This window comes from Actinia tenebrosa, unplaced genomic scaffold (genome assembly GCF_029948245.1).
Source record: "Actinia tenebrosa isolate PJP-AT-01 unplaced genomic scaffold, QUT_ActTen_1.0 PGA_scaffold11__36_contigs__length_13525064, whole genome shotgun sequence".
In the NCBI taxonomy this organism is placed as follows: domain Eukaryota; kingdom Metazoa; phylum Cnidaria; class Anthozoa; order Actiniaria; family Actiniidae; genus Actinia; species Actinia tenebrosa.
The window spans coordinates 12070069-12083930 of NW_028292571.1; the positions used below are offsets into that span (position 1 = coordinate 12070069).

The 13862-nt window shown below is 44.2% G+C and overlaps 1 protein-coding gene across 1 annotated transcript in view; it reads left to right on the forward strand.

The window, feature by feature from the left end:
• The first annotated feature begins 969 nt into the window (after positions 1–969).
• Positions 970–13862, forward strand: part of LOC116290000 (sucrase-isomaltase, intestinal) — a 34081-nt gene continuing 21188 nt past the window's right edge. Inside the window, exon 1 of the mRNA XM_089027308.1 lies at positions 970–1226. Coding sequence (XP_088883434.1) covers positions 1068–1226 — 159 coding nt within the window. The 5' untranslated portion in view covers positions 970–1067. The remainder of the gene's footprint in view (positions 1227–13862) is intronic.

A 13862-nucleotide genomic window follows, 5' to 3' on the forward strand; every position in this document is an offset into this window, starting at 1 on the left:
TGTCGCTATTACACCTCCCCCCACAGTCAAAAATTGGTTTGGTTTCTTTCCTCACGCAAAGAAAAAAATTGTCTCGACTTATTCGCACGATAAAGATAAGCAAACTTCTCAATATCTTTTTATTTTCTTTTAAATTCTGAAAAATTTCCCAGTCAAATATTTTTGGGTAAGTAAAATTTAAACTCAGTTTTAATTCCCCAGGAGGAGGGTGTTGAAGCTGATATTGTCACGCTAGCGGAACTGATTACTGTGGGTGACTATGTACTAGTAGTGCGCTATGGCTTTCGGGAGTTAAAGTAGTTGTTAAGTTATGGCAGTAAACTTTTAAAAAGAAGAGAACATAACCTAACTTATCAAAACACTAAAGTTATTATTAAAAATCCTATTACCACAGGGAACCCATAAATAAGAGTTAGTTTTTGACTGTCTTCAAGAGACACAAATAGTTTATGCTCTTTATCATTTTGCTGTTTTTGCTTTGTTTTGTTTTTGTTTTTGATTTTTTTTTACTCCTCGTTATTTTTCGTCTTGTTTGTTTATTTGATATTTGTTTGTTTTAGTTTTTTTTAAGTTTCTTGTTATTGTTTTTTGTTGTTGTCGTTTTAGTGTTTGTTTGATGTATTTGCTTTCTGGATAGCTTTAGTTTCCTTTTCTATTCTTTTTTTTTTTTTCTGCAGATCCTTACCTCTCTTCTTTTTACCATTAATTTTATTCTTTCTTTTACTTGATTTCTTAGTTTCCCTCAGCAGTGCTCTTTACCGTAACTGCATAGCTGATCATTTTGAAAATTACCGCACTAGGACGCGTGCACTTTAAAACTTGGGTCTCACGAGGGGGGAGGGGGAGGGGGATATGGGGGCTTTTGACTGGGAGGTCAATCTACTCGGTCACGTTTAGGTGACGTGATGTTCTGGTCATCAGTCTAGTGTGACATGACCTGACAATTTGGTGTTTGTAATGATGTGATTATCATATATCTCGTAGCCCCCTACTAATAGCGGCTGCGTACATATCTCGGTGTCCATTTACAAAAGCTATCTGAAGCAAGCACTACTTCTCGGGTGATCATGGCTTTACTACAGCTTTTCATTCTGATAGTCTTTTGCAGCGTCTTTGGAACTATTAACGGAGTGAGCGATGCTGAAAAGTTTGACTGCTATCCGGAGCATGGAAACCAAAGTCTTTGCGAAGCACGTGGCTGCGTTTGGGAAAAATCGAATACAAAGGTAAATAGCTAAGAACAAGATTCGCTTTAGGGGGAAAAAACTTCCACGTTACATATGAGCATGCTTTAGAACATGTCTCTGTATAGTGTGCGCTAATTTCGTCAGTTTCTACGATCGCAGCAATTTTGAGATGTGTGTGACATCTGTTTGGCTCAATTATAAATATTAAAATATTTACTAGAGAGTTTAGCATTTCGTAAACGTTTACAGCAAACGTCACGTCACTGTTACAGTTGATGCAAGTGAAGACTTCTTTAAAGTGCACATGAACCCTTCGACAATACTTTCAGTACTGATTCTACATGAAGTAAATAGTTGAATGGTAAAATATTTCTTGATTTGAGTGATGCGTTTCTAAGTTATGAAGGTTTATACTTTCAATATGCTAATGAGCGTGACGTCTATTAAGGCTTAATTAAATATACAAAATCGAACTGGTTCATAGATACAGTATTTAAAAAGCATCATTATTTTACTCATGGTTTACATGAAAGCTATTTAAAAATTTTATTTTCAAAATGGCCAGCATTTAGTATTACTAGTTGCAACAAAAACACTCAAATACCTTACCTGACGTCACCATCATTTACATATTGGAAGTATAAACCTTCATAACTTAGAGACGCATCACTTAAATCAAGAAATATTTTACCAATCAACTATTTACTTTATGCAGAACCAGTACTGAATGTATTGTCAAAGGGTTCATGTGCACTTTAAAATTAGTGAAAAAGAGAATGGCAAAAATGTCCAAGTATTGTAGAACAAAAAAATGTTAGCGTAAAAAAAGAAATCTTTTTGCAAACTCTCGATCAATTCATCATGGAATCAGCTTCCTTGCGGATTTATATTCCATCTGCATTTTTATTGGGTCGGCACACAGTAAAGTGAAGCATAATCTCGTACTCTGGGTACGAGATGGAATGAAGCACAATTGCAAAAACTTCGCTAAAGGGCGAGTTTCTTTTTCCAATTTTTCTCGCCTCGAGTGGAGCTTTGGTTTTTATTAGCCTCGTAATCGGAATTGATCGGATTCGTAAGCAGCTTATGATGACGTGAAAATCGGAAAACGAAATCTTGAATCGGTGTCGGAGCTCTTTCCACCCCGATTTCGAAATGAAAAGCCTTAACTATGTGCCGTTCAGAAACAGGTATTATAGAAACTTGAAAGTCGACATCGGAATTGCCCTATTTTACTATGACGTCACATGAAAACAATCTATTGTTTTAAAGCAAAGGATCATGGTCGTCGGAGGCCTAGGGGGTCAAATCAACGCAAATTCACGGAAAATTGTTCTAAAACCCGTATCAATCCACGAAGAGAAGTAGAATAGCCCGCAAACGCTCAGAATATTTTTAGTACATATTAACACAAGTAGTATAGGGAATGGGGGTTCCAGCGCAATCTCAACACGGGGTAAGACCCGCGTCAAAAATCCACCTACGGACGACCCCCACTCCAAGTGTGGTTGAGGGCAACAGCGCACTTAAATATGTTAGTCTATATATGGAGTGCGAAGATTGTAAAGAGTTTGCTTATGATTTCTGTGTAAAGTGCTTGAAACCCAAGTTTGTACCTACTAAGCCAAATAAGTATATTTGTTGTGGTAAGAAAATGCGAATAGAAGACGACACGTCAGCACAGTGTTACGAGTGTGGTAAGAATATTCGTAATGCCGTACCAAATGCTACCAGAGAGCAGTATTACGCCAATGGAGGTCGTAAGAAAACGCCATATAAGAGAATAAAATACTTCAGGGACTGGATGAGTCATATCCAAGGTTTACATCCGATATATTTAGACAACGAAGTAAAGAAGAAAATCATAGACCATTTAGAAGAGCCAACCCCACAAAGCCTACGGAAGACATTGAAAAAATTAAAACTAGGGAAATATTACAAAGCTATTCCCTATCTTTTGTCTGAAATTACCGGTAAGTCTATTCCTGAGGTTTCTGATATGAGCAGAGCCGAGTGGATGTTTTGTCGGCTGAATAAGGATATTCCTTATTACCCCGACGTAATTTACGAAATATTTTACAAAATAGACCCCAGCCACCCCCTATTAGGATGGATTCCGAGAAGATAGTGAATCTTATGCCATAAGATGAGCGAATAGCATAAATCTTATGCCATAAGATGAGCGAATAGCATAAATCTTATGCCATAAGATGAGCGAATAGCATAAATCTTATGCCATAAGATGAGTAATTAGCATAAATCTTATGGCATAAGATTACGCGTAATTTCTAGACTGACGTTCGATATGTAAATAGAATCCCGTCACGATATTTACTGAGCAAGCTTTCTTTGAAGCTCTTCTTTCGCTTCTTGGTAGATCTTTTTGCGAGATTCCTCGGAAAGATCTTTTACGATTGTTTTTTTATTCCTTATGTCCGACTTTAATTTCTCGTATTTGTCTTCTTCGGCCAGAATAAGCGAAAATTCTACATCATCTATCTTTCTGTCACGCAAAGCCTTTGAGACAAGATCGGTAATTGTATTTACTTTAGCCCTTGACAGGGCTATTGTCGTGTCATGCTTGGATATTTTGCTTGACAACTGTTTCATAATACCCGTAGCAACAGCCGAAATAATACCACAAGCTGCCCTAACGCCGGCCAAAGGAACTCCAACAATTATTCCCGGCCCAGTAAGCGAAGTAGCAACGCCGGAGCCCGTTAACACAACAGATATGGACCCTGAAGTTATCGCAATCTTATGTAGCGTACTCCGGGCTCTGACGTATTTCTTCCTAACTTTTTCGTAGTGTTTTGCCTGCCCTTCCAAGTAAGCCAGGATTAAATTTGCTTTATTGAGCCTGAAGTGTTCGGCATTCATTTCGTTAGGTTCCGTTATTGGTGCCGTAGTGTGATAATTGGGAACATCTGGGTACAACTGAGGTGCTGATGGTATAACATCCATTATATATACTAATGTACGACGCTTTTGGGAATGATATTGAGGAGCAGCCACATCACGACAACCGGGATTACTGGAACTGGAGGGCCTTTAGGAAGATGTTTCCGCATGCAGACCCTAGTAAGTTCGAAAGAAGACCCGATGGGATTTACTATAACGGCTCTAGGATGTACAGCAATGCGGACTTGGAGCCAAAGCATCCTAAGATTTTACAACCAAAACCCGAGCATAAAGAAAGGCAACCTAATTTTCCAGAGAATCTATTGCCGGCAACCCAGAATTACCCATTTTACGACAACAAAGGTGGAGCGAATGACTTTGCTAAGATGGTTACCTCCTTAGAAATCCCCGTGGGTCCTACGACTTTCAAGACAAAGGTCAGAGACATCTTTAGAGAAACTGCCATGAAACATACCTCAGGGAAAGAATCCAGAGAATGGTTATCAGGTCCCAACATGCGGTATTGGCCGCAGCAGTTAAACTTTGCCGTCTGGGCTGCTACTAAAGGATGCGGTATAGCCGCGGATATGTTCCATATTCCTTTCCTGCGATTTCATGTTGCTTTTACTATTCGTAGGATATTGTTTGAGTTAGGAGCGCCGCTTCCTAGTGACACTATCTTTAACCCGAAGGATAACAAATATGACAAAGTCGCATGGGAGCGATTAAGGAATGAGTTTAAGCTTACCAACCCCGATTTTCGTAACAAAGAGGGTACCGCCCATGGTTTAGGAGAGACTTACACCTATGCTTCGTATGTTGGTGCCAGCATAGAAACGCCGGGCATGGGGTATCCTAGCTCTTACGAATTCTCGGACTTAGGAGGCAGCGGAACGAAGGGTAATTTAATTTACTACATAGAAAGCAAAGAAAAGTATCCTTGGGCGCCTTTCTTTGCCGCAAAGGGCATTGGACTGAAAAACCTAGCAAGGATTAATCGAAGCATCGAAGCCTTTGTTTACTGCATTCTAGGGGCCCAGGTTAGCACTCGCAGCCCCATCGTAGATGCCTCCGGTGCGTCACAGGAAACGCAACAAGTATTCCTTGTCCTCTTCGAAAGCGCTGTTATCGAGAATGAGATCTCTAAGTCGGTGCAGAGATATCAACTTGCAGTGCAGCAGTCTAAAGTGCGACTGGATTACGCTTTGTCGCCTGGTTGTTGGTTGATGCCAAGTAATTTGGTTATCAACACCAATTCCGTCGTGGGTTACAACAATAAGCTGCAGCGAGCTACCAAGGACATGAAGTTTGGGGTGAACGACGTGAACTCTGACACTCTTAGAAGCATCCCCCATTTCGTGGAGAAGCCTAAGAAGGAGCACGTAGAAAAGCCCGCACCAAAGAACGTAAAGAAGAAGCCCAAAAAGAAGGTCCTGCCTGCGATACCCGAGGAATATGACCATAACTTACTAAAAGCCGGCTTAGCCGCCGCAGGCGTTGGTCTGAGCTATTATATATGGCGATGAACAACCCCTACGTAGCTGGAGTAGATTGTGTCTATACGACTTACACAGGCGAGAAAAAATACACCCAGGCATCTTGGGTTGATGTCACGGGCATGTCCGTGAATTTGAACTACTCGGGAAAGAAGTTAATCCTTTGTAGTATTTGCATTGGCACGAGTAGTCACGCCAACGTCGGCTTTAGGTTCCTGGATGAGAATGGCATACTGCAGCCTATGCGCGCGAAGACGAACAACAGGGAGCCTGCGCATTTCTCCGTAGAGCCCAACCCCGGCAGCGCCGAAAATCTATCGGTTTGGACTTTCCACATGGTCGCCGATTGCCATGGGAAGGTAAAGCTGCAAATGCGCGTAGATGACACCGGGAGCGTTTGCATAAATAGCATAGAAAATCAGAGAGATACAGCCTATAATCACAAGACCATTAGCACTCTTACGGTGGTGAGCCTTTAGATATATGAACCCACACGCGAAGGAAGATTGGTTTCTACGTTTTTTGGAGGAGAAGGACTACTTAGAACAGCATTGGCATGACACCGGGCTGTGGGTGAAGGTTGGGGGCCTGGGATTGACCATGTGTACCATTAGCATTTCGACGGGGTATTCGTGTAATGTCGGGTTTAGGATCGTTGATGAGAATGACCGCCCATTACTACCCTACAGAAAAAAAGATAATAATAGGAACCCAGCTCATTTCTCGTCGGAACCCCCACCGCCGACTGTAGAAGACTTAACGCCGGTAACTTTTCACATGATAGCCAATTGTCAATATGCGAAGCTTCAGGTTCTTCCCAACGACGTTGCCTACCTTCGGATAAATGCCGCCCCGGCAAAAAATCCTCCAACGGATGCTACTTGGAATCATAAGCCCATTAGCACCATGAGTGTGCTGCCGCTAGTTCCGCATTATCAAGGCGGCGCGAATACCATCTTTACTTATCCCCAGTCGAGGATGCCTCGGGCGCCCGACGACGATAAGCCACCAGTAACGTACCCGGATAAGATTAACCCTGAATCTTCTTCAGGAGTACCACCCCAATAGCTACTACGAGGATCCAAATGTTATTCCCCACGAACTTCAACAGTTCGCCGCCGGCCCTAAGTGCCAAGGAAACAACCGAACCCAGCAGCCAAGGAAGACCGGCTGCCATCTTTTTTCCCAAGTCCGTCAGCCCATTGCCTAATTTCTTTACGCCCGCGCCCGTAGCCTTAAGCGTGGATAGGATGACTCCTACTACGGTGCTAATAGCAACCGCAAATGCCAGCGGAATACCATACTTCACCAGAGCTCTTTTTATTTTTTCCTTGGTGGTAAGCCCCAGCTCTTTTTCCAGCTTTTCCTTTTGCGCTTGTAATTCCGCAAGGCGTATTTCGAGCGTATCTACTTCCTTTTGAGCTGCCTCCCTTTCTTCTTCGGGGCGCGCCTGGTCATTGATTACTTCTTGCTGCCGCTCTATTTGCCCCTCCAGGTCTTCGATGGCCTGATCTCTTTGCCGGATTTGTTCCTCCTTAGTATTGATTTCAGCCATTAACCGTCGCCGTTCCACTAAAGAGCCGGCTATGGTGGTTTGCAGGTTATCGGTATCGTCTTTAATTAGATCCAACTCTTGCAGGGTGAGGTTAAGAGCCCTTTGAGTTTGATTTCTTTCGCGTCGAATTTGGGTTCTTTGGTCTACCAGCTCCCTTATTTCTTGATTTTTAAATTCGACTTCCCTCCTATGCGCGTCGGCAAGCCGCTGGTTTTGCTTCATGTATTCCTCCTCCCTTTCTTCCAACGTTTCCCGCAGTGCTTCCACTGAGGCGCCAGAGCTTTGGGCTTCTCCTAAGTCCTCCCGTGCTTTGTCTAATTCGCGCAGGGCCTGATCCACCTGATTTCCTATTTCTTTTATTCTTTCATCTTGATGGGCGGACTTCTTTTCAGCATCGGCAAGTAGCTGACCTTGCTTTGCATATTCTACATCTTTTTCTCTTAACTCCCTTTGCAGATCCGCGGCACGTTTTTCCGCGTTGGTCCTTTCGGTTAAGTTGTGCAGCCTTTCTAACAGGCTTCTAGTAGCACGCTGAAAGCCTCTTAATCTCAAGACGTCACCCTTAACGTTGCCCTCCTCATCAAAGAGGTTTTGCGGTTTTGTCCAGCGGTCTTTGTCGGGAAATCTTAAGTCTTGGACGCTTATTAGGACTTTGTTTCCCTTTTCCGTGAGCTTTACGTCGTCAGCATCGAAGTTGTCGTAGCGCAGCTCTAGCTCTTGCGTTGCCCACTCTACGGTTTCCCGCGCGGCTGCTTCCGGCTCGCCCATGTTTTGAAGCTCTATGTGCTCACGCGGAAACGTGTACTCGCGTGCTTTGGGATGTCTTAGGACCTTTGCAATCCTATCCCTTAGGGAATCGTCGACTTGTTGGGTGGGAAGCAGCGGTTCTTCATCACCGTCGTTGATGTCAGCCTGACCTTCCTCAGTGGTGGGATCGAAGTCGGGGTCTGTTCCTTCTACTTCCATTATATATGATAAGCTCAAAGTTAAATCCCAACGTATTACCTAAGCAGGTTGGCGGGCTGAAAGCAGAACGCACCTTTCACCGGGTCACATTCACACCTTCTAGCGCTAAGCCAGGGGAAACCCTGTACGTAGGCGTGCCCCGCCTAACGGATAACCTAGTCTTAGTTCCTGGCACCTTGGCGTTAAGGTTCGACCTAGCGGTGCAGTCAAGCCCCACGGACGAAAGGATTATCGTTAACAACGTGGGTCGCAACATTGTTTCTAAGATGCGCGTAAAGTTCGCCGGGGAATCGCTATTAGATTTGAATAGGTACGATCTGTATACCACCTATAAGGATCTATGGTTAACAGCATTTGACCGCGCGCAAAGGATAGAGCAGGGAATTGGTAGTGTCATTCTACGTAAGGTCCGCACACCTACGAAAACGCAACCTACTGACGGCAGCGGAGAAACCGCAGTGGCAGACGCAAAGCGAATAAAGACCGCCTATGGTAGCAAGTATGTCATACCATTAGACTTTGAAGTAATCACGAATCACGGTGTGTATTACCCAAGACAGTTATCCGAGCTACAGTTTGAAGTAACTTTAGCAGATGCTAATAACATCATTGGTGGGCTAAGCACTGCACTTACCACGACAACCCCATACTCTATTACCAACTTAGAGCTACAGTATGAGACCGTGTACAGCGAAGAGCTGGCCCGTAGCGCTGGCATGGAATACAGCGCCGGAAAGGCATTCCTTTACGACCACGTAGTAATGTATAAGACGTTTAGCTTCTTGGATAAGACGGATGAGGTTATCAACCAAAGCATTAACCTCCCCCGAAGAAGTCTCACGGGGTTAATGTTGGTGTTTGCCAAACCCTACGAGGCCGGTAAGCGCGACTCCGAAGCCTTTCACAACCCCAACATTACTAACGTAGGGGTCAACATAAACGGCGTTCCAAACAAGGTCTACTCCCAGGGGATAAAGCCCGCAGACGTGTACAGAGAGGCCATGCGCAAGTTTGGCGACCAAATTAGCCCTGAGGAATTCTTTAAGGACAAATATGCGTTATGGATTGACATGCGCACCATTAACGACGAAGACCTACATGGTCAGGGTTTACGTCTAGTAAATACGCAGGACGGCATAACATTGGAGATCAAACGCACCAAAAACGCAGTGCGGGCGACGGCGATAAGATAAACTGCTACGTCTTCGTCGTCTCAGACGCGCAACTGAGCGTAGAAATGAATCAGCTAAAGAGCGTTGCATATTAATGTTAAAATATTTCTTAAATATACAATGCTTCGCGTATTTGAAAACAACGACACGAAACTGCAATGCATAGTGCAAGGCGACAAATTATACTTTAAAGCCCGCGAGGTTGCTTTGAGTTTGGGTTACAGTAACACCAGGGATGCAATCGGAAGACATCTTTCCCCAGAAAACCGGTTCTTAAGGGAAAACATAAGGGGCGTCGGTCAGGTCGACACCCTTAATGAACAGCCACATTCCAGGTATTTAAATGAAGAAGGTCTCTATGAGTTAATATTTGGGTCTCAGTTAGAAGAAGCAAAGAAGTTTCGTAAATGGGTCCTAGGAGATGTACTGCCGGCCCTTAGGAAAACCGGGGAATATGCTATTAACAAACGCTTTGACACCCCAAATAAGTTGGTCTTTAAGATCGAAAACGAATCCGACCTGCATTTTAAAGTAGTCGATTACATACGCAGATTTCACCACAGAATTCTCCTAACGCCCGGCCTAGGAGAACTACAGGATTCTGCAAAAAAGCGCATCGTGTGCTGGAAGAAAGGCTACAAACGTGGTCAGCCTGACCTCCTCATCTTAAACGCCCATAAAAAATACCGGGGATTCGTCATAGAATTAAAGAACCCGAAAGGAAACGGCGTCCTCTCCGCAGACCAAAGTCGGTTGATTTCCCAGTATGACCTTAATGGCTTTAAGACAATGGTCTCCAACGACTATGACGTCCTCTGCAGGGCTATAGACGAATACTCCGCGGGCATTAGAATTCCTTGTAAGTGGTGTATAAAGCGTTTTAAGACACCTGAAACTTTAACAAGGCATTTAAAAATATTTCATAGATATAATGCGACTTAACTTAATCCACTGGCGCGACCTGGATCATGGTAAAGCATACGAAATAAAAAATTACGTCCACTTTGAGGAATTAGACCGCCTACGATTGGTCTTAAAGGACGACGTAGGCCAGGAATATTCCCTTTGGGCGCCGGATTGCGTGCGGTATGTCCTCCAAGGTGAGGAATACACCCATTTGCGCAGTTATGGTAAGGTCGACGGCCGTTGGAAGTTTGACATCGAACGGAATAAGGAGGTTAATCCTCTTTGTGATTAAGTGCATCCGCTAGGGTGCGGTGTGCCTTAGGGTCGGCAAAGCACCAATGGTCGTCAAAGGCGTCTTCTAAGAATACCCTGCCACAATAAAGGCAGGAGTATTTTTTCTCCTTATGGGGGATTATGCAGTCAGCAGCAGGTTCACAAGTAATACAGTCCATATATTGAAAGGGTGATTAGAAGGCGGCTGCGTAGGCTAGCATATACCTTTAAAAGGGGTCCTTATTTTTATTGTTGTTTTGTTGATGATACTTAACAAACAACAATAAAAATAAGATCAGGATTTGAGACTCTTTGCACAAACCTATCTTACTATCTTAGGTCCCCTTTCTAACTTCTACGGGCTTTCCTTGCCGCCTCGTTACTGGCATGCCAAGCATCAAAGCGATCTAAGTACTCTTTAAAACCGCCTTGACCCTCATACAAACACTGCCAAATATGTTGACCGCTCCTTTGACAGCCGCAGCGCTCACAAGTTGCCTCCCAATATTCCCTATCTTCCCACCTTACACCTTCTACGAGGTCAAACTCCGCAAACGTTTCGTCTATTTCTTTCTTCCTTTGCGTTAACACTTTCGTGGTGTCAACCGGACAACATCGGGCGGCAACGTCACCGTGCTCCTCACATGCTACGCCCAGCAGATCGTAATTACCAAGGCATCTATGTCGGTGCCAGACGTCGGTAACGTCCTCGTCGCAGCGCACGCATACATTCTTTAAACAAACCCTTCTGCTACGATGGTACTCCAACGCCTGCGCGCTGCTAAACTGCTTATCACAGTCCTCGCAAACGGTAACGTTGTTTACTTCCTTACTGCATACCCGCCTTTCGACGTGATATTGCAATCTTTGCTTGCTGCTGAACTCCCTTTCACATTGCTTGCACTTCATTATAACTAAGTGTTATTTAAGCCTTATAAGGGATACTTAATAAAGTCCTGCACGCTTTCTTTTGCCCAACCGGCCATCGTCAAAAGCGCACCAAACCTTTCCGCGCGCTTCAGACCGCACATTTCATCGTACAATTCCTGCACGCGCTCTTTCAGCCGATCGATCTCCTCCCTTTGCATTTCTATAGTGTCTCTTTTATCTTTTGCGTCGGCGACAATTCTTTGCACTGCTTCCACTGGCTCCATCTATATATCTAGTGAAAATCCCTGTGATTTTCTAAAATATAAATGAACCCAGATCACATGCCTTGTAACGCTCTGATAGTAGGACCCACCGGCTGCGGAAAGACCCAGTTCGTGGTAGAGCAGCTATTAGGACCCTTTAGATACCGCTTTGACTACATAGTGCTATTATGCCCCACCTACGTGAATAACCGCACCTGGACGGGCATAGGAGTGAAAGACGACGACTTCTTCGTAGATATCTTAGACCCTAACGAGTTATCCAGCCATTTGAAGTTTTGGCACAAACAATTCCCCAAGAATACGCAGACTTTACTCATATTGGACGACATTGCCTGCGGGGACGACGTAAAAAGACGCACTTCGGAGTTGGTGAAGCTTGCCTTTAGCGGTAGGCATGACAATATTAGCGTTTGGTTGCTTTCCCAGCAGCTTACCAGCGTCTCTAAACCCTTTAGGGAAAACATAGGCTCCCTGGTCGTATTTTATACTCCGAGCCGTAGTGATCTGGAAACCATTCTCTCTGACTACGGCGGTGAGATAAGCAAGGAACAGTTACACGAATACATGCGGCATTTAAAAACGCACCAACATTCCAAAATGATCTTCTCTTTGAGGTTTCCGTATTCCATTAACATATATGGACATTGAGCAGCTCTTAGATGAAGTCCCCGCGCAGTTAGACGAAAGTAACCTTAAGGAACAACTTAACATCCTTGTGTCTTCGGGGAAGTGTAAAGAAATGATAGGCAAGGAACTTACCCATGAGCAAGTTAATAAGTTGTCAGAAGAGGAGGTTAAGAAGTTCCATAAGAGGTATGAGGCTGCCCTTGCAAGTAAGACCACGGACGCCGTAGCAGACTCCGCTATCCGACTTGCCACCAAGCTTCTCGGACTTGCGCTGCCCATAGACGACGTGGAGCAACTACAGAAGGACATAAGAGATGACTATGTCATATCCCAAGAACTTAAGATAACCTGCGGGTGGTTGTCTTTGAAGTGCGGTAAGTTAATGGCAGTTGCCTCTGCGGCTTTGCACGTAGCTCAGCACGTCGACTTGAAGGAGGTACTGGTGTCTTGGAAGGACTTCAAGAAGGACAGAGAAGTCGAAAAGGTCTTCCAGGCAGCACTTGCTGAGGTACCTGATCAAGTCGCCTCAAGTACTTAGTTAAGTCATCCTCAAGTACTTAGTCAAGTCGTTGTCAAGTCACCTCAAGTACTTAGTCAAGTCGTTGTCAAGTACTTAGTCAAGTCACCTCAAGTACTTAGTCAAGTCGCCGTTAAGTCATTATTAAGTCGTCCTTAAGTCATTATCAAGTACTTATCAAGTCCTTCAAGTCCTTAGATATAAATGAGTGAACCAGAGTCGAAGGTAGAGCAGCCCCAAGAGGAGCAAAAGATTACCAAGGTTAAATCTCCAGGCAGAGTCGCTGCCGGTAAGAAGCTCGCGGAGATGAATAAAAAGAACAAAGCCAAAAAAGAAGAAAAGGTGGAGGAAAAAGAAGAGGAATCCTTCATTAATCCTGGGTACGTCATTGGCGCGTTAGGAGTTGCTATAGCAGCAGGCAGCCTTTACTTACAATGGCGGGCTACGAAGCCAAAAGTAGAACCGCCAACATATCACGCGCCCGTGCACGCACCTGTGGAACCAGCTGTTAGAAAAAGTAAGATCCCTGAAATGGAGTAGATTTATCACCACGTGCCGTGGCGACCTAGATTTTCCTTCTCGCTCTGTAATATAATGTCAACCGCGTTATTGAAAACTGTTGAAGAAGCAGCTATTATTACTTCCATCGTTGCGGGTATTGGTTGGGTAGGTAAGAAAGTGCTCAAAGAAGACTTTACTGAAGACCCAAGCAAGAGCTTCGCTAATTTTGCTAAAATGACCGCTGCCGTAGGCGGGGCTATCATGGTAAAGGATTACCTACGGAAGGAAAAGTACCTGCCAACGACATAACTCGTGAAAATCCCTGTGATTTTCTAATATATAATGGCTAGCGTGGTCGCAGGTGGAGTTATTGCAGCCTTAGCATTCACTGGAGCTAATTATGGTGGTCAGTATTTAGATAGATTAGTTAGAGGTGATCGCAGCGGAGATTTGGCCGCCGAAAGGAAAAGGCATGATTTAGCGCTGGAGAAATATCAAAGGGACGTGGCAGCTTGGAATGAAAAAAGACAAGCTTACAGGGATTGGTTGGATAAGAATTACCAAGACAAAATGCAGGCGGATAAGAACTTCGAAAATACAGACTACG